Below are 19,029 nucleotides of genomic sequence, written 5' to 3'. Positions count from 1 at the left end.
TGGCCAAACTTGGGTCATGCAGCAGGACAATGATCCCAGACACGCCAGCAAAACTACAACCAACTAGTTGGGGAAAAGAAGAAGAATCAGTGTGTTGAGATTCCAGTCAAAGTCCGGACCTAAACTCAATGAAAATGCTGTGGTGGCACCTTTAAGAGAGCTCTGCAGAAACACATGTCTAAACCTTAATGATCTGAAGCAATGTTGTTAAAAACAGTTGGCTAAAATTCCTCCAAAAACAGTGAGAAACTGAGAAAGTTAGACAGACAACAACTACTTCAAGTTATTGCTGCAAAAAACGGTTTAACAAACAGTTGGATCATCGGGTGGAATTAGTTTTTCACGGGCTGATTTTCCATTTTGGATTGTTTTTTGTGTAAAATATATATAATAAAATGGTAGAATCTGCAATGGTTTTTTTTTGTTTTGTTTTGTTTTTTGTAGACTTTAGATTTGAATGTTTGAGAAAAAGAGATCATTTTTTTAAGGCCTGGTTCATAAAACTCTAGAATTAAACGAGGCAGGGTTTTCTTTTCCACATGACTGTGAAAGCGTAGGGATGCAACAAGTACTGTAGTTATCAAAAGAAAATGATTTTGGAAAAATTCATTTAGAAGCACAGTCTGATTAACCCATCTCAATTTCATCTGTAGACGTTTTCTGTTAATGTGATTGTAGCAGTTCAGTTTTAAACGTAGCCTGAATAAACTTAAGATGGATAAACCAAGAGTAAAACCCTGGATTTATTCAGCTCATATGAAGGAATTATGATTTGATTTTGACTAATCTTCCCCTTGGCTGTTACATTACTTCAGGGTTTTTAACAGCATTGCAGTGTGTTACAAAATGGAGAGTTCAACGAATGATTGACAACAAAATCGTAGCTACATGTAGGATCAGTAACAAGTGAAAATGGCTGAACTTCATGCAAGAGAAATGTAAGAATTTAAAAGTAAGTTTGCTCAAGAAGTTTAAAAGACATTAACTGGTGTTTTGAAGAAGATGTTTGTAACAGTTTGGTGTACAGTAGTGTGAGCTCTCAGTCTGGGAACTACACACACTTGAGTATAACAAAACACATGTCAAGGGTTATTAAGTATAATTAGACTGTAATTTGAGTCTATTTCTTCTTTAAGATTTACCCAAACTTTAACTGAAAGCAGAAGTAAATGGGTAAATGACAATAATAAAATGACATTCTGTAACCTAAAAGTGAAGCAATTCTGTGGTTTGTGACAGTGGATAATGATGTTCTATAAAACTTTCTCAAGCATTTGTGAGACTTTGGTGCATTGTCACTGTAAAATTGCACCACCAATTGTGTTGGCTTAAAAAAAACAAAACTTGAAAATGTGTTCATTTTGAACTGAGGGCACAGGTTTAGCACAAAAATAAAGTTATTAACAGGGTAATTATTAAAGAATTTTGTTCTTCAAAAGAAGGGGAAAAGATATTTGACTCTTCAAATCCTCATGTTTTGTAAGATTGCATGTAACCTCTTGAAAAGTCTAAAATGACTTGTAATGCTTCCCTGCAGGTAAACAACAATGCTCCTAAAAAAATCTGTGAAACTGTGATGATTGCTTCACCTTCCAAGAGGACTGTCCATCCCTCAGTCTATTCATTTCCTTTACCTGCTTTTCCTTTCTGGGTCGTGGGGAGCTGGTGTCTGTCTCCAGCTGTGTGAGACGCGGGGGACACCCTGGAAAGGTCGCAAGTCCACCTCAGGGCCATATAGAGACAAACAACCATTCACACTCTCACTCACACCTAGGAATAATTTAAAGTTACTAATTACCTGTCATGCATGTTTTTGGTCTGTATGAGGAAAGTGGAGTACCCAGAGAGGATTGTCTTGATCCTCTAATCTTTTTGTGACCAAAAACTGACAAAAAAAATCACAAAACCTCATTCTGAACCAAAATTTAAAGCCACTCTTGTAATCCTTGACAGATGTTATTGCAGCAATTTGATGGGCATTCTTTCCTCGGAAAGGGCAGGCTCTTTACTTGAAGTCGCTCTTGCTACATTTAACTGTAATGTAAATGTTACGGGGTTATCCACACATGCACAGCAGCTAGCATCTGTGAACCCAAGCAGAAAGCGTAGTTTGTTTCTCCAACCTTGTGCACTGAAATATTCAAGAGTTCCCTGCTTATGAGACAGTTGCTGCCATCTGTGCCCCCGAGTTCAGTCCTCCTATCATGGCTGAGCATAAGGCCAACATCAGAACAGATATGTGTGAAAAGTGTCAAAATAGATTCTCTGCTGTACTCTGTATGGCAAATCTCAATATTGCTTGAATAGCATAAACAACACTTTTCTTTTTGCTTAAACACACGCACAAAAAAAAGGCCCACACAAAATTCTGCACCTGTAGAATTAAAATTTCCATATCCATGAAAGAGGAAAGGAAAAGAGGAAACATTTACACAAGGCTGCCTGCACACATTTGAAGCAATCTTTTCTCTTAGGTGTCTTACAATGTCATTGTGGAGCAAGCAAGCTCCTTTAGGCTTCACAAATTTCTTGCTAAATGAGAGATTTTTTTATTTTTTTTTTGTCCAAGACAAAGAAAAAAAAAGCGGAGGAGGAAGGGTGCAATCAGTCCAGGTTTGTTCTAGACAGCATCACTTCCTTCCTTACCATCAGGAGAGTGTCAGAGCGAGACATTCAAATGTGGTTTTCACCCAGCACTTTCCCAGGACACTAATGCAGAGCAATTCTAATGGTGTCATTCAAAGCAGCTGCCTTTCTCAGCAATAAACTGAACGCCTTGCCTAAGCAATTCAAACCGCCTCCACAGATTGCAATACAGTCAACAAAGAACTTATCTTTGAAGTGAAACTATTCATCAATGAATGTGTTTGTATGCCAAAGAGAAGAAGGGACTTTGAAAAGACCTCAGCTACACCTGAATGGCTACTTTTACTGTTCGACTGCTGTCACTTTCTCACATTTAGTGAATTCACCTGTTTTTGTACATATCTGTTGTGCCTGTTAGATTCCACCCTAAAACGACCATTTGAAGTACTCCACGGGTTGACTGGAAAAAGCAAAACTGTAAATATCTGCTTTTGAAATGAGCAGTGGAGCGCTTTTAGTGAGGAGGAAAAACTTTGTTTTGATGGGTCAAAAGCCCACCAAAACTAAATGGCAAAGAGCGCCGTTCATTTTCTTCACAGAGAAAAGGGTCATTAGTCCATGACAGATGTCAAAGAACCAAAAATAGTTGCTTTATCACTCATCTTCAAAGGCCCACTCCGAATGTGACCAAAGCACAAAGAGCTTCAGAATTCTGTTTGTAAGGACGTTTCATACAATACCACAATTACTCTGGCCAAGGAAATTGTCTTTTAAGGAAACTTGTTCAGAGATGTGAACAACGACAAAAACTGCAAGTTCAACTCTTTATAAAATGGAACCTGATAACTTCAGTGGATCAATGTTTTAAAGAGAACAAATAAAAGACCCAAGGGTTTAAAGGGAAAATTAGTAAAAAGGAATCTTTTAGAATTAGATTTTGAATGGCCATGAATATTGACTTGACCCAATCAATGTTTTTAAACTGTTTTCATTTACAAAATGCCCCTACCTCCCAACCCTCAAGAATCAGGGCAGAAAGTACAACTCAGAGGATTGTTTTGAGTTTACTTTAGCTGTGAAAGCATCGAGGAATTGCAGATTTTTAGACAAACCCCTGAGATGGTCAGTCGAAGACACTCAGCACAGGAATGTGTGCGTGTGTAAATTTGTAAACGGTTCTCTGCGGAAGGGAGGGGGTCGTCCTTCAGTGAACCGGGCCTGTGTTGTTTAGGCCTGTGTTTACATAGCCTCCTGTATGTGTTCGAGGGGAGAACAATGCCATGGACGGTACTAAAATGGCAACACAAATCAAAGCATCGACGACTCTACAAAAAAAAGTGATGAACTGCTCCAAATCTTTTCTCTGTAAGCTGGGTAGAATAAAGTTGGAAAGGACGGTGTAAGTTTCTGGGTGATTAGTACAGAGGCCAGGCTGCGTGCTTTTGAGAGCAGATTAAAGATCAGGACAGGAAGGGCCAGGTTTAGGGAAACAGGAAAACTGATGCAAGGAAGTGGTGCACGTCACCAGCCAGCCCACTGCAGTCTGAGCTGAAAGTATAATCCAGACCCAAAGAAAGTATGGAGTCTTTGCTCAAGTCACCGATGAAACTTGTACTTTTTACAGGTATGTGAACTTGTGTACTTTACGGTATAGCATGTTTATAATACGGTCACAGCTTAAACTACATTTCCATTCATTGGGCTTCCAGGTTACCTATAAATAGTTTTAAGAGGATTTCTGATTGAGCCTAATGTTTTTGACTATACTGATGTGTTATTTTTTTTAATTTATAACTTTTTTACATAGCAACATATGCTTTAATCTAAACTTTTATGTACTGACTCATTGGATTATGTCCTTAATAATTCTTCTGTTTAAAGTTGCTGCAGTATGTTTTTTCTTTGTCACACATTCTGAGATAAAATTAAAAAAGCCCCATCTGCAAAACAAGAAGGATCGTAATGAGTGCAAATAAAATGTTTAAATGTGTCTCCTTATGTTTTTCCTCTTCCAGCATGGCTCTGGAGTCTTTTGGACACAGGCCACCTCTCTGGTATTTGTGATTCCTGTCACAAAAATGCAACATGTAAAGCCCTGAATGGATCAAACAACGCCTGCTTCTGCAAACTTGGATATACAGGAGATGGAACAACTTTCTGCTTAGGTACAGATACACTTGTATTCTGAAAGAATGATGCTGCAGCTCAGCAGTCCTCATGGAAAACCTATACTAGATTTGGAAGTCATTGCCATGAGGTCAAAGTTGCATGGGAGTGAGGGAATTTACAATTTTTGGGGTTAAAGGTTCTTTATTAAAGTTCTTTACATATCCCCGGATGGGGTAAAGCTTCGTTAGATGCATGTTTAAGATATTCAAAAAAAAAAAAAAGAATTAAAAGTTTGCATGTGCAGAAATAGTCCTGCCACATTTAACCATTTTTATTAATTTGAACCTGAAAACAAATGAACACTGATATATTTTAAATTTTTTTTTATGTTTTTGATTGAGTCTACTTTTGGTCCTTGAAAAAAAAACAAAAAACTGAACGCATCAGTAGTTTCAAAGTCACTCATGTCACAAATGAATTGAGATTATCATTCTCGAATTCATGTTTTGAATTATAAGGAGTGGTCATGTTGGGTGAATTATACATATTTTGTAACAGCAGTTCATTACTCACATAAAAAATTATGTTTGGTGAAAATTATCTGCATAATGTAGCCCTATAAGATATTAATTGCCTGCGTTGCCTTTTGGTTGACATTGTTCTTCCTGTTATGTTTCTAGGCTGTTTGGATTTCCTGGACTTTTTTATTTTCTTTGTGTGTTTATGTGTGTGGGTGTGTATATATGTGTGTGCCGGGCCAAATCTGATTACAATCATACTCCAGCCTACATATTTCAAAGGTTGAAATGAAAATATGAGTAATACCAAAGTCATAGCAGCAGTGTAGTGGGTGATTTCTATTCCAGGAACACAAGGTTCTGGGTTGAATTTCTCTCTGGGCACAAGTTTAAAACAAAGATAAGGTCCTCTGTGCCAAAATGCCTGACTTTGTCACAAAAATGACTCTCATCAGACTTGCCAAATTGTCACAAGACAAAAATATTTTGGTCACTGGGAATACAAAAAACAAGTTCTAAAAGTTTAAAGTTAATTCAGATGGTGTTTAAAAACAGATATTTTTTACTTATAGATAGAACAATGCCTTTGAGTGAATCACGGTAAGATACTGGTGACATGTTTGTGCAAAAAATGTCTTTCCCCTTGGACACGGTCACCTCCCACATCAGAGAAGAGGATTTCCTTTACGGCGCAGCTTTTTGTGCAAAAGGTACAGAGGAGTGTTCATCATAACCAGGCATGCAAAAACAACAGTGGAAAGTCTTCGTAGGTTATTTCCAATAAGCTCTGGAACCAGAGACGGAAGGTGTGTTGGACAAGAAAGCTGGAGCAGCACCTTTTATAATGAGTGGGCCGCAGCAAATAAACTGCTCTTTAATAAATTGCTTTATTTGCTCTATCGTAAACCTGGCCAGAAAAATTTAAAATACTAGAAGCAACTTGTGTAAACTGAAATCAAAAAATGGCTAAACAGCAGCTCAAAATAAAAAAAAGAACATTTTGAAAGTAAAAGTTGCAGCCAGCCAAGGCTTCACATTACCTTTGGACACACACGTCACATCTGCATCAAGTTAAATGCAGCAGAATTGCATTCATAAATCCCTAAAAGGTGAAAATTACATTGAAAGACTGTTTGGTCATCAAAGCTATTTGTTAAGATGCTACGATGACAATATGGGTTTGAGTAAAAGTTTCATGGATTCAAAATTACTCTAAAGCTAAATGTTTCAGAGGTGATGTCTAAATATTTTTTAAACTATAAATACTAATTTAGGTTTCTGTCCCATTTGCACATAATGTTTTATATTATCTCTCAACTCAAACAGAGATAACTTACTGTTTTATTTTAGGTAACTCATCAAGGATTAAGGTCAGATTATGTTGTCAAAAAGCAGGCGCACCGTATTAATCCAGTCGTCGTGCATGAGTGTTTGAACTGAAAAACTAAATTGTATTTATTGTTGAAAAGACAGAGCTAAGATTTAGATAGCTGAGCAAAAAGTATTTCAATCACAACCCAAACAGCCTTTTATATGTGAGGGGGAAAAATCATTTTTGATGAAACTGCATATGGGTTTTATTATTACTGCTTTACAATATATAGTCTAAAAAAAAAAAGAAAAAAATGCAGAACAATCAGAAACAGTACTGACAGGTCTTATGGGAAATAAAAGTGAACGAGGGCTGGGACAGTGAAGAAAAACTGATAATGTTCAAAAAGCAAAGGTTTTAAATTCTCCAGGTGCAGTTATTTTAACCTATGAAATAAGCTCCTTTTTAATTTTTTTTTTCTCCAGTTTTCACCTCACCCAGTGTTCTCTCCATCCTCTCCCCACAGATGACGACGAGTGCCAGAATGTGACTAATATCTGCGGCGACAGGGGCCAGTGTACGAACACAGCGGGCAGCTACTACTGCACATGTGTCTCTGGATACACATCGACGGGGCTAACCAAGTTCCAGCCCAACGACGGCACTGAATGCACCGGTAACGTCTGACAGGGACGACAAATGTATACACACTCACGCAGGGATCTGTAGCATAAACCAACCTGTCGTCGCTGAGGACCTCACTATCAAATCTGAGTGTGTGTTAAAGCAGTTACCACACAGCTGTGAGGGCGTCAGGTCTGTGAATGTGTGAAGCGTTTTTTTTCCTTTTTTTCTCCCTCTCTCTCTTTTCTCACTGCTCAGAAGAAGATAAATATGTTGGAGGTGATTTTTCTTCCTCCCTCAACCTTTTACTTCCTTCCCATCTGCTGCGCTGAGAAACCATCTGAGATCGTTTGTTTATTTTGCACCAGAAGAAACGGCACCTTCATCCCAAAGCTGTGGGCTGAAGTGTTCCTGCAGTCATACTTAACCGGATGTCAGAGAAACATTAAGCAGCTGAGTTCTGAATATCTGAATGTGGAACATGCATGAAAAAACTGCAGATTTCAACTCCTGTGAATAAAAAAAAAATACAATGTAATTTGAGATATACCCATTATAAAGACATGTATATGTGTTCTTTAAATTTTTTGTCATGCAAAGATTTGGATTTAAAAGACATTAACTGGTGTTTTGTTTTTCTTTTGGATATTTTAGACATTGATGAATGCAAGTCAGGCCTGGATTGTGGACCCAACTCACACTGCCATAATACAAATGGATCCGTCTATTGTTCCTGTCAGCGTGATTACGTCTCAACTTCAGGCTCTAAGCGCTTTCATCCAGAGAGCGGTGCGAGATGTAAAGGTAGGTATGATAACTGAAGAGCGCACACAGGAACATCCACAAGAGCTTCAGCTCTCGCCTTTAAAGGCACCCACCTTCCCATATCCTGTTTCACTTTCTTTTATTTTACTCTCTCTCCCACATGCTCTCACCATCAGACATTTTAAACATTTTGCACTTGTAATACATCAATAAATTTAAAATTCCCTGATTTTTCTTCTTTTTTTTTTGTTTTCAAGCAATGTTTATAACAAATTCAGCAGCCTGATGTTTTGCTCGCAGCCTGACTTTACTCCAACAGCCTTCTCGAATGAAAAGAGACACTTTCGGTAATCCTTGTTTTCCAGAGCACCCCCAAAAATATTGCCATGACAACATCGGATGCACGACGCAGGCTGTCAACAGAACACTTGAAAATGTAAGTAGCTCTCTGCCAAATTCCAAGGTTAAAATAGGCAGGATGAAGCTGCCCCCTATTGGAAAGGAAGAAGAATGATGTGAAAAGAGCCTGGTTGAAGCAAGAGTGTCGAGTACAGACAGCATCAGCCTTTATTGTCTAAGCACAGAGCAGTTTCAGACACATGCAAGAAGGCAAGATAAAGATTACAGCTCTTAGTAACTTTAATTTTTTGACTTTGTGCATGTTTCTGTTTAGAAAGTGTAGCAAAAATAAAATACTGTAAAGAAAAGACAAAGACAAACGCATCAGTGCTTTCCTACTGTGTACGCTGGAAATGCTGCCCTCTCTGCCCTGCAGGTGACAGAGCTGGCACATGTTGGCTCAGCGTGGCCACGGGCTTTTATTTAGAAGTAACGTTCGCTGCTACTTTGTCAGTGACGTTTCAGACTTTTGTGAGAACGTACAGCAGGTCTGCCGGCGCTGCAGTGCTGGATGTTTGGAGAGAAAGCCCTGATATCAGTCTGCAGTACGTCTTTATGATCAAACTCTTTGTAAACATCTGTTTAAAAGCAGTCAGGGTTTTTTTTTTTTGTTGCTTACTTTCATTCTATTTTTTGTTGTGTTCTTTTCTCTTGCTGTTTTCATTTTTTTTTACTTTTCCTTCATTGTTTAGTTTGAACTTGGGACAGCACGGTGAAGGGAAAGAATAGATTATTGTTTGACCTAAAACACATAGTTTCTCAGCGTTTACCTGGTGCACTGAAAACGGATCCAAATGAGTACACTCTGCATTGATTTGTGACAGCAAGAGATCCTGGAAAATAGCAGAATATGACACATTCTTCGGAGTAGGACTGGCCCTATCTGAACTCATTCTCCTGTGTGTCCTTTTCTTTCCTGCTGATGATAAAATTTTGCATTCCACTGAGCATTTTTAAGATAAAGAGACACTTCAAATAATGGCTACAGTCTCAGCTGAAAAGATTTTCAGAACTTGTTCAAAAAGTTTTTTTTTTAATAATTTGAAAACACTGATGAAATATTGACATTCTGCTCATAATTTACTGGTATTGACTAAAAGAATAGAAGTAGCTGAGTGAGAATTTCAAAAGGTCCCATAAATTGGCAGCGTCCTTGATGTAACGTTGTGATAAGCATAAGTACTTCTGCATGTCCATTAGAGCATTAAAGGGATAGTTCAGATCTCTTAAAGTGGGGTTCTGTGGAAATGTTTTAAACAATTAATATCTTGCCTGTTGTAGATAGCTCTTTGAAAGATAATCAGTAGTCAGACCAAAGCGACTTGCTGACATCTTAAGACAACTTGCAGTGCCATAATTTTTGCATTACACATTTTATTTCCAGAAATGTCATAATATTTCTGATGTAGGCTGCACTGGAAGTGCTACAGCTAGCTGCTGCAATTTGCTCCAAGTAATAACCACCGAATTTTATATGAATAACACAGTAATTTGTAATTGACTGCATTGTAAAGGTTTAAAAAATATTGGTTGAATGAACCACTGTGGAAATTTTCAATATTCAAGTTATTTTAGGCCAGAAGTCACTTTTAATAATTTATATCAGTGTATATAAATGTTTCTTTTATATTGTCTAGAAAGCTCTTGGGCACAAAGTCACATGATTCTATGGTGTTTAAATGGGGATGTGTTAATTCCCATTGAAAAATGCATCTTGGGAGTAATTTAGAGTCTGTAAAAATTAGTAATTAACTCCCCCTTTGCAGAACTAAGAACAGGCTTCTTTGTATTGGGCTAATTGAGCAACCTTGAAAGGTCCATCTCAACACAACAAAATGTTTGAACATTTAAAAAAAAAAGATAAAAACTTTAAAGACACGCAGCATTCAAAAACAAATGTCCCACCCTCCCCCTCAGATGAGCAACCTCACGGAGCCGCAGAGTCTGCTGAAAGAAATTGCCAAGCAGACGTCTGGTGAACTTACCTCGGTGGAAGTGATCGCATATGTTGAGGCCTTGAGTCGATCCGCATCAACACTGGCTGCTGCGGAGAAGGATGACTCTGTCAAACCATCTGCCATCAACTCGACTCTTTCAGTAAGCTTTGTTTACCATTGTTGTGTCTCAGTCAACATTTGGAGCTGTGCCTAAAAAGCAGTTATGCTTTGAACTGGTTTAAGAAAACAACTGGTGCTACGCACAGTCGAGGGCCCTCTCTACACTTCTGGGGGGAAAAAAAAAAAAATGCAGTTTGAAAATAATTTTGTGCCATTGCGAAATATCTATAGTGGTTGTAGACAAATTCGATTGCATCCAGTAATATTTGGAAAAAACAAACAAAAGATGATCATCGTGTTGAAATGGCACCAAATGAAAAGCACATTGCGGTACAGTCATACATGACATGTTGTTGTTCTACATATGTCATGCTGAGGGAGAATTCTTGTCAAACAGAAATTAGTAGAAGCGGTAAACAATCTGGTGGAAAAAGATGAGCTGGTGGCCTGGAGCCGAATGAAAGAAGAGCGCCGAGAACACACCGTCACCAAGCTGCTGCATGCCGTCGAAGAAAGTGCTCTGTCTTTGGGCAACAACTTCAAAACTCCAACTGAGATCAAAATCAAAGCAACCGAAATGGGTAAGATAACTGTTCAAGTTCCTATCAAATGCTGCTACATTTGATTCATTATTACTGATTTCTTTTCTCTTTTTTTATCTTTCATTACAGAGTTAAAACTCATCACCTTGGATGCTCGTCATGCAAAAACCAAAGTGTCTGTTTCCATGGGAGGAGATCATATAAATCTAACACCAAAACTGGCTCCAGAGAAGGACAGAAATGGTAAGAAAGTTTAATCTAAAGATCCAGAGCACAGCTAATACACTTGGGTTTAGTGTAATTGGGTGTTGTTCTTCGTTATAGCGACTTGCTATTACATGTTAAAAAAAGACAATTTTAAAAAAACCTGTCATACAGAGTTTCGGTAAATCTGCTTTAAATACTTAGTCACATCTTCACACCTTGACCCCACATTTTATGATTCACCGGCACTTTCTGCCCTTTAAGTCCAGCGAGACAAACTACTAATAAAACCCTGTGTGTTTATTGGCTGTGTTGGCTGGACTAAAAGTTTTATCAGCAGAACAGTAAGTTTCACTTCCTCCGTCTGTTATTCCGCTTGTTTTGTCCATCAGGAAGTGTGTCAGTGGTGTTTGTGCGATATGACAGCATCAGTGACATCCTGAAGCCGAGCAGCGACCCAGGTGTCACCGACTACTCGCGGTATGCAGGAACAGGGGAAATCACTGTCAACTCACAAGTCATAGCCGCATCCGTCAAACCTGCTGACATTTACCAGCTTGACCATGTCACCTTCACTCTGAGGCACACTGAGGTAAAGACCGAACACGGCGCCGATGCTGGTTGCATTGCTTTCTGCTTCTGTGCTCCGATCTCAATGTCATTTAAAATGTGAACTCATAGAGTCTCTTTGTGCTGAAGCAATCTGCCAGGCAGAGTTTTCTTTCAGTAAAGAGGTTATCATATCTTTAGTTATGTCATGGACGCAAGCTCCTTTCATGAATTCATAAATGATATTTTTCTGACTCAATAAGTTCACAAGGTATTTTTTTTTTTTACATTTTTTCATCCAAAGCATTTTCCTGTTGTTTGAAATGCAAACTGAAAGGAGTGGAGGCGGAATACTAAAAAGGCTTGCAGGGGTGTAACCAAATGGGGGGTTCAAGGGGCCCAACCTAAGTTTCATGTGCAAAATCTTTCCTGGAATGGCACAAAAAATAATAAAAAAATAAAAAAAATAGAAGAATGTAAAAACATACACAAACACACATGAAGATGAAAATATTACAGAGACAAAACAGAACTCCTGAGAGAGGAAATGTGTGAAACATTAAACATTGAAACAAAAAAATAAACTCATAAGCACAGTGGGATTTAGAGTGACAGAAACATCACCAAAAAGTGGCAAAAGAGGAGAAAAGAATATATATTTAACACAAAGAATTTCTAAAGCGCTGCAAAGGCAAACAGTAAAACGCCTACAAAAAAACAACAAACAGACACGTAACAACCAGAAATAATAAAAAGACAAACAAAAAAAGGAAAAAACATATTTAGACAAAATTTATTCTGCAAAAGAAATATATGTATATCATTTTTAATCTGGATTTCTTATTCCTCTACAGCAGAGATGAGGGGCCTACGTGTCCCTAATAATGTAGACGAGCCTTCCTTCTGATTGTTAACCTAAATCCATGCGTTGACCAAGTTTTTCCGCATGTGATCTCATGTGGAAAACCACTTGAACACAGGGATCACATGAACATCAGGCAAATGTTCCAAGTGTGTATTTCACGTCATTTGTTAATTTAAAGTTTTCACATATGTAAAATGTGCTTTGTCTGTTTTGTGAATAATCATAATTGATGTCTTTTCTTATTGTTTATATTCATGATGATCTAAATTAATAATTTTGATCCTTGTCTGTTGAACAGTTTATTTCTTTGAGCTGGTAACTTTGAGGTTCTATTACAACCAAATTAAACCCAATTACATGGGAGGAACACTCAGTGATATTTGTCAAATTTTGATGAAATTTTAAGATTTTACTTTCTGTATTTCTCCAATTACCACTCGTAAAAACGGTAAAAAGATGATGGAAACATGGCTGTAATGAGACAAATGACTCTAAAAGTTAATGTACTGGTATTTTCTTTTTTTTACATAATGAAATTGTATAAAAAAATGAAATCATTAATTTTATGGGACCCTTGAGGTTTAAGCCCTACAAAGAAGGTGCTGATTTATGGTGAGCAGTGAAGATTATCTGTAAATTGCCTTTAAAAACCTACAATCAATAATGTTAGTGTCATCCAGCTCGCACCTCTTTAATACTTTCACTTTGCGCACACACATTTTTTTTGTTTATTTCAGAAACTAAAGTGTTCAGAATAGTAATTTGTTCATATTTATTTTCTTTTTTATAGCCTCTGGGTATATATGAATCAAGCTGAATATAAGTGATTTATTAATTTAAAAAAATGTCATTTATCACAGAGGTAGGGTTGTTGCGATTCAAGAAAATGCGCCTAAAAGTTGTGGGATAGTTGCACCGTGTGCTTGAATTAAAGTTATGAATTGTTCGTAAAGTAAACATGAAGCATCACATAAACTGTGTCTCTTTTGCAATGCTGTTTTGATGAGACCGGCACAATTATTTATTACCCTGCACCTCTGTGGTATCGCAGAGCCTTGGAAGTATTAGAACTAATAAAACACGGCCCCATCTGGAGTTCTAACAGCCGTTTTGTTCCCCCTCCTGTCTCTCAAGCCCATCGACGTGAAAGCTGATGTGACAAAGTGCGCCTTCTGGGAGTACGAGGTGGACAGCCTGCAGGGTCGCTGGTCCACTCACGGCTGCAAGACGATTAACGTCAGCAGCAACGCAACCAGCTGTTCCTGCACTCACCTCACACACTTCGCCATCCTCATGTCATCCGGGAGAGCAAATGTGAGTCATCAACCAAGTAAAAGACATCGCCTTCTACCCTTTATTTACCCTTTATTTCTTTCCATACCTCTTTTATAAAGTTCTTACAACAGTCAGCTTTAGGTAATGCAGTCAGTGCTTTTCCAGATATGTATTTTCTTCTTTCTTTATACGTAATATTCTTGTTTTGCTAACTTTTATTCAAATTTGTGAAGTATATTTTATCAGTGGGATTGGCCTATAGTAGTGCCACTAAGATAGTTCAGTTTATATATGTGTATTTTTTTATGTATAATAAGAATTATATTTTACAACAGATCTCTTTTCAAACCAAAACCACCAAACATCTAAGACGATTACCTCTTTTTACAGTATTTTTTTGTACTCAGGAGACTAAAAAGTAAAACTTTTCTTAGACCACACATTTTTTTGTTATTGTTTTTTTAGCTCTAAAGGTGAGTTGCATTGTAAATTTAGAATAAACACATTAACTATACTTGAGTGAGAATTGAAAATCTAAAGAGCACTGCTTAAAATGTGCATGAACAAATAATTAATTCAGCAGACTTTAATTTTTTTGGAGCTGTTTGAGCCGAGTACGTCCATGAGCCAACATGGCGGGATGGCCTCTGCCTTCCATCTCTGGAATATGAAGTGATTCCAAGCAGAAAATACAACAAATTACAGCTCCAGCTTACCATGAACCTGTGAATGAAACACCTCCCTTTCCATTTGCTTCTCAGCTGGTCGCCCACAATACCATCTTGACCCGGATCACCCAGCTGGGGATGATCATCTCCCTCATCTGTTTGTCCATGTGCATCTTCACCTTCTGGTTCTTCAGCGAGATCCAGAGCACCAGAACCACCATCCACAAGAACCTGTGCTGCAGCCTCTTTATGGCCGAGTTCATCTTTCTCGTGGGGATCAACATGAACACTCATAAGGTGAAAGGAACGATCGGAGACTGATTGATTGATCTGTTCATTTGATTTGGTTTCAATAATCTCATTTGAATTTAAACATCCTGTTTCATGGAAGAAAGCAAAAAGAAATGCTTTGAAGATGAAAAAGTACACTTTTTTTTTACACATTCAAAGATTGTAAATCATTTCTCTCTTTCTTCTTCTTGTATATTTCTTGGCAGCTTTTCTGCTCTGTGATCGCAGGGATGCTGCACTATTTCTTCCTCGCAGCCTTTGCCTGGATGTGCATCGAGGGCATCCATCTGTATCTAATAGTGGTTGGTGTCATCTACAACAAAGGCTTTCTGCATCGCAACTTTTACATCTTTGGCTACGGAAGCCCGGCGGTGGTGGTGGCAATCTCAGCAACACTGGGCTCAAAGTACTACGGTACTGATAAAGTGTAAGTAAGCATAAAATATATATTGTTTTTTTTTTTTTTTTTTAATATGACAAGGTGTCAGGGCAAAAGGCATTTTGACTTCCTTTTAACTGCGTTCAGCATTTTTCATCAAGCAAGATAAACATTTATTAATGTTGCATATAAATGGAAATAAAAGAGGTTTGAGTCACTTAATTATCTGGCAGAAAGTAAGTTAACTAACCAGGTTAACAAAACCAGCTGTGCCATACACAATTTGAATGGAAATGTATGATATTAAGTTTAATATTTTTAGGGGGAAAAAAGCCTTTTTTAAATTATTTTTGTCCTTTGATTATCAAAATTAAATCACATTCTTTTTGACTAATAATTCTTATTAAGTGAAGTGAGTCAAAGATTAAAAAAAAATATAAAAAAAGACATTTTTAGTTTACAAAATTTGTTCATTAACTAACTCATTAATTGGCAGGTGTTGGCTGAGCACAGAAAATCACTTTGTCTGGAGCTTCATCGGACCTGCATGTTTGATTATTCTGGTAAATAATTTTTTTTAAAAGATGCCTCTGTAACAAGCTAAAAACTGGTAAAATGATAATTTAGCCATCGTGAATTGTCTCATCAACAAACTTTTCCGGGAGCTGATGTTTGCCGTGTGCTTCTCGCAGGTGAATCTCTTGGCCTATGGAGTGATCATGTTTAAGGTGTATCGGCACACTGTCGTGAAAAAGCCTGAAATCAGCCACTATGAGAACATCAGGTAGGATTATTACCTCTGTGCCCCGTTAGTTTAGTCAGAAGCAGGAAAAAAATAAAAAAGGAAGTAATTCTGTGTCTGTTGAAATCCTGAGATATGTTGAAGAAAATCTGGTCATGTCAGTAAACGCAGCACTCTTCCTCCTTCCTTCCTCTCCCCCCCCCCCCACAGGTCCTGCGCTCGCGGTGCCATGGCTTTACTGTTCGTGCTCGGCGCCACCTGGACCTTTGGAGTGCTGCACATTCTCCACGAGACGACCCTGACGGCTTATCTGTTCACCATCACCAACACCTTCCAAGGAATGTTCATATTCATCTTCCTCTGCGTGCTGTCCAGAAAGGTAACAGCCACAGGATTTTTCTGCATCTTTTTTTTTGTATTAAATCTATTCATCTGTCTGTTTATTTAAATATATATTTATATTCATTTAGACTCTTGGCATGTGATTCATAAATTAAAAACAAACAAACAAAAGAAAAACTAAAGTTGCAAAAGATTTAGCTGCAAAATAAATATACTGAGTATATTGTACTCAGTATTATAAATATAGGATGCCATAGATAAGTACTGAAGTAAAAATACATATGAATATTAGCAACTAAATAGATTTTACTGATTATGTCAAATACAATTCTCAAACAGGATGAGGTAATAAATGTTATCATAGTGTAAGATTAATGGAATTTTGTTTAATTTTTGTCTTACAGTTTTAAGCTTTTTCATTGATATGATAAAACAAAAATTAGTTGAATTAAAATAATCTGATAAAAATATATATTTAAATACATTCTTCCCTACTGTTTTATATGTGCACAGTAATAATTTAATTGTTTTGTTTATTTGTTTGTTTCATTCCAGATTCAGGAAGAATACTACAGGCTTTTCAAAAATGTACCATGCTGTTTCGAGTGCCTAAGATGAGACTAAAATGAGTTTTATTATCTGAACTTCTACAATAATAACTGACAGTACAACTCAGTAATATCGCATGCTTTAATTTTTCTGGGAAAAAATGTTTTGGGAGTAACTGTTAAGTGCATTTTGTCCAATAAATGTAGCATTTTTAGCTTTCCTAAGTCGTGTTTTCCCTTTAAAAGTCTGCAGTAATATATTCATATTTTTGTTTCGTTTATATCATTGGCTTTTGATACAACAAAATTATCCAAGTCTGACTCTTTTACACAAACCTTTTTTTTTGAAATATGCTTTTGTTCAGTTTTGTTTTCACCTTTACAATGATCACAATTACACTTGAAATTGCCTTTTCTACATCTCAGTTTACGTTTGTTGTTTTTCTGTGTGTGTTTAAACTTTATTGGTAAATTATGAACGTGAATGTGGCAGCCAACACACATTTCTTTGGATTTCTCTTAAAAAAATGTTTTTGGTTCTACAGTTTTCAGTGACCCTTTTGAACCAACTCAGAACATTGAAGCCAAACGCAAAGGAATGATTCGATAAGTCTGTAGCGCCATCTACTGGACACAATGGGAAATAATCTGTTTATACAAACTTAAGAATTTGATTTCTGGCATTATATGTTGACTGTTTTCATCAGCATTCGGGAGATAAATAAAAGGTGAATATCTTGAGCTACAAATATTATTTTTTTAAAGAGATTATGCAAAAAGTATTGATCATTTAAGATGTTTTGTTTTTCTTTTTTCTTTTTTGTCATGTTTTTTTTTTTCCTGTTCCCAAGGAAACAGCTTAGGAGCTAATGTTTGGTAATGAGAGCTCAAACCAACCTGAAAACCTGCTGATATTTTAGTCATTTAGCGTCTTCCTTTTTTTTTTTTTTTTCATCATTTAACCGTCTTGATTGTTTTCTACTCAGTTTTGGCCACTTTAGAAGGTTTCTCCTTTAAAAACAAGGGGGTTCTTTTATCTGACTGACATGAAATTCCATGACTTTATCCACACTTTATCTGAACAGACAAAATAAAATTTGATCCTTTTCATAACGTTTTGTGTGTTTTATTTAAATTGTGGCTCCGGTTCCAAACTGACCGCTCATTAGAGATGAATGTGAGAAACATCAGGTGCATAAAACTGACTTCAGCAGGTAGATATAATGAAAAATGAATTGTAAGAGCTCAGGTCAGTGAAGCCTACAGGCTATAAAACCAAACTGAACAGCTAAATTTGCACTATTCATAAAAAGATCAATTAGGTGATGTGTGAATTATCATGGATTATGAGCCTTTTTTTTACCAAGAACAAGATTCAAATATGTAAGAGCAGTTTTATATGGAGAAAATTTCATAATTTCTTGCACTCTGTATGTACGTCACAATCAAGTGGCTATTTGAAATCAGTTTCATGCAAATGACTAAACATTTTCTTCTTCTCCTTTTTGATTGTCAAAGACCATTTTGTTTTTTCTCAGATAACACACAAGATTATACACTGAACCTCTATTAAATCAAGGAAAAAGCAGCTTCCATCTTTAAAGCACAAAGATGTGCTTTGCAATGATGTGTTTTGGTCAGTTTGGTGCACCTTGTTAAAATGAAATCCAGATATGATGACCCCACCACTAGAGGTCTATCTTTGCTTTATTTTCCAAGTAGGCAAAGTGATTAAACGCACGAATCACGCCTGGCACCGCTTGTCTGAAATCTGCAGTGAAGTTACTGAAAATTGAAACTGGGTGTAGAAAAAAAAGGGCAGTAGTTCTCTGAATGTATGGTGTAACATAGAGATAATCTAATTTAAATGGCTTTATTTAAATTTATTTTCCCCAAGAGTGACTTTAGATTTCCACAAATCACTTCTCAAGCAGAGAGAAAAGTAGCATTTCTTTCATTTTGTCTCCTTTTCTTGTCTTTACTTCCAGTAAACACATAGATTATTAACTAGCTACCACTTGAGTGGTGTAAACAGCCCTGCCGGACTCAGACTTTCACTTGACCTCCAAAAAACAACAAGAACAAATAAGAAAGAGACCTGAGTTCTGTCCTCGGAAAGTAAAAGCAAGGTGGAACCCTGAATGTCATCGCCCTCTACTGGCTGATGTTATCATGGAAACAATATATTACACTTTGAAATGATATGATGACGGTGGAAGGTGTGAAAACCTTATAAATAAATAAACAACCAGAG

General features: G+C 37.0%; 1 protein-coding gene across 1 annotated transcript; it reads left to right on the top strand.

Annotated features, from left to right (window-relative positions):
- Positions 1-4,081: 4,081 nt before the first annotated feature.
- adgrl4 (adhesion G protein-coupled receptor L4) lies at positions 4,082-17,888 on the top strand. Its single transcript, XM_017413338.3, has 16 exons — positions 4,082-4,210; positions 4,602-4,751; positions 7,052-7,201; positions 7,804-7,953; positions 8,280-8,350; positions 10,231-10,410; positions 10,768-10,951; positions 11,042-11,155; positions 11,509-11,708; positions 13,665-13,844; positions 14,567-14,770; positions 14,971-15,191; positions 15,640-15,706; positions 15,836-15,927; positions 16,096-16,264; positions 16,783-17,888. The coding sequence occupies exons 1-16, from the start codon at positions 4,165-4,167 to the stop codon at positions 16,843-16,845; spliced, it is 2,241 nt and encodes a 746-aa protein (XP_017268827.1). The 5' UTR covers positions 4,082-4,164; the 3' UTR covers positions 16,846-17,888.
- Positions 17,889-19,029: the final 1,141 nt, after the last annotated feature.

Source organism: Kryptolebias marmoratus, linkage group LG24 (assembly GCF_001649575.2).
Source record: "Kryptolebias marmoratus isolate JLee-2015 linkage group LG24, ASM164957v2, whole genome shotgun sequence".
NCBI classification, from domain to species: Eukaryota; Metazoa; Chordata; class Actinopteri; order Cyprinodontiformes; family Rivulidae; genus Kryptolebias; species Kryptolebias marmoratus.
The sequence above is the reverse complement of the archived record's forward strand: the minus strand, read 5'-3'. Positions and strand labels throughout refer to the sequence as shown.

Excerpts from the sequence above, each read along its gene's own strand:
- adgrl4 (XM_017413338.3), top strand. The coding sequence starts at position 4,165 with ATGGAGTCTTTGCTCAAGTCACCGATGAAACTTGTACTTTTTACAG. Across the intron at positions 7,954-8,279 it reads GAGCGGTGCGAGATGTAAAG|AGCACCCCCAAAAATATTGC; the intron begins GTAGGTATGATA and ends CTTGTTTTCCAG. Across the intron at positions 10,411-10,767 it reads CCATCAACTCGACTCTTTCA|AAATTAGTAGAAGCGGTAAA; the intron begins GTAAGCTTTGTT and ends CTTGTCAAACAG.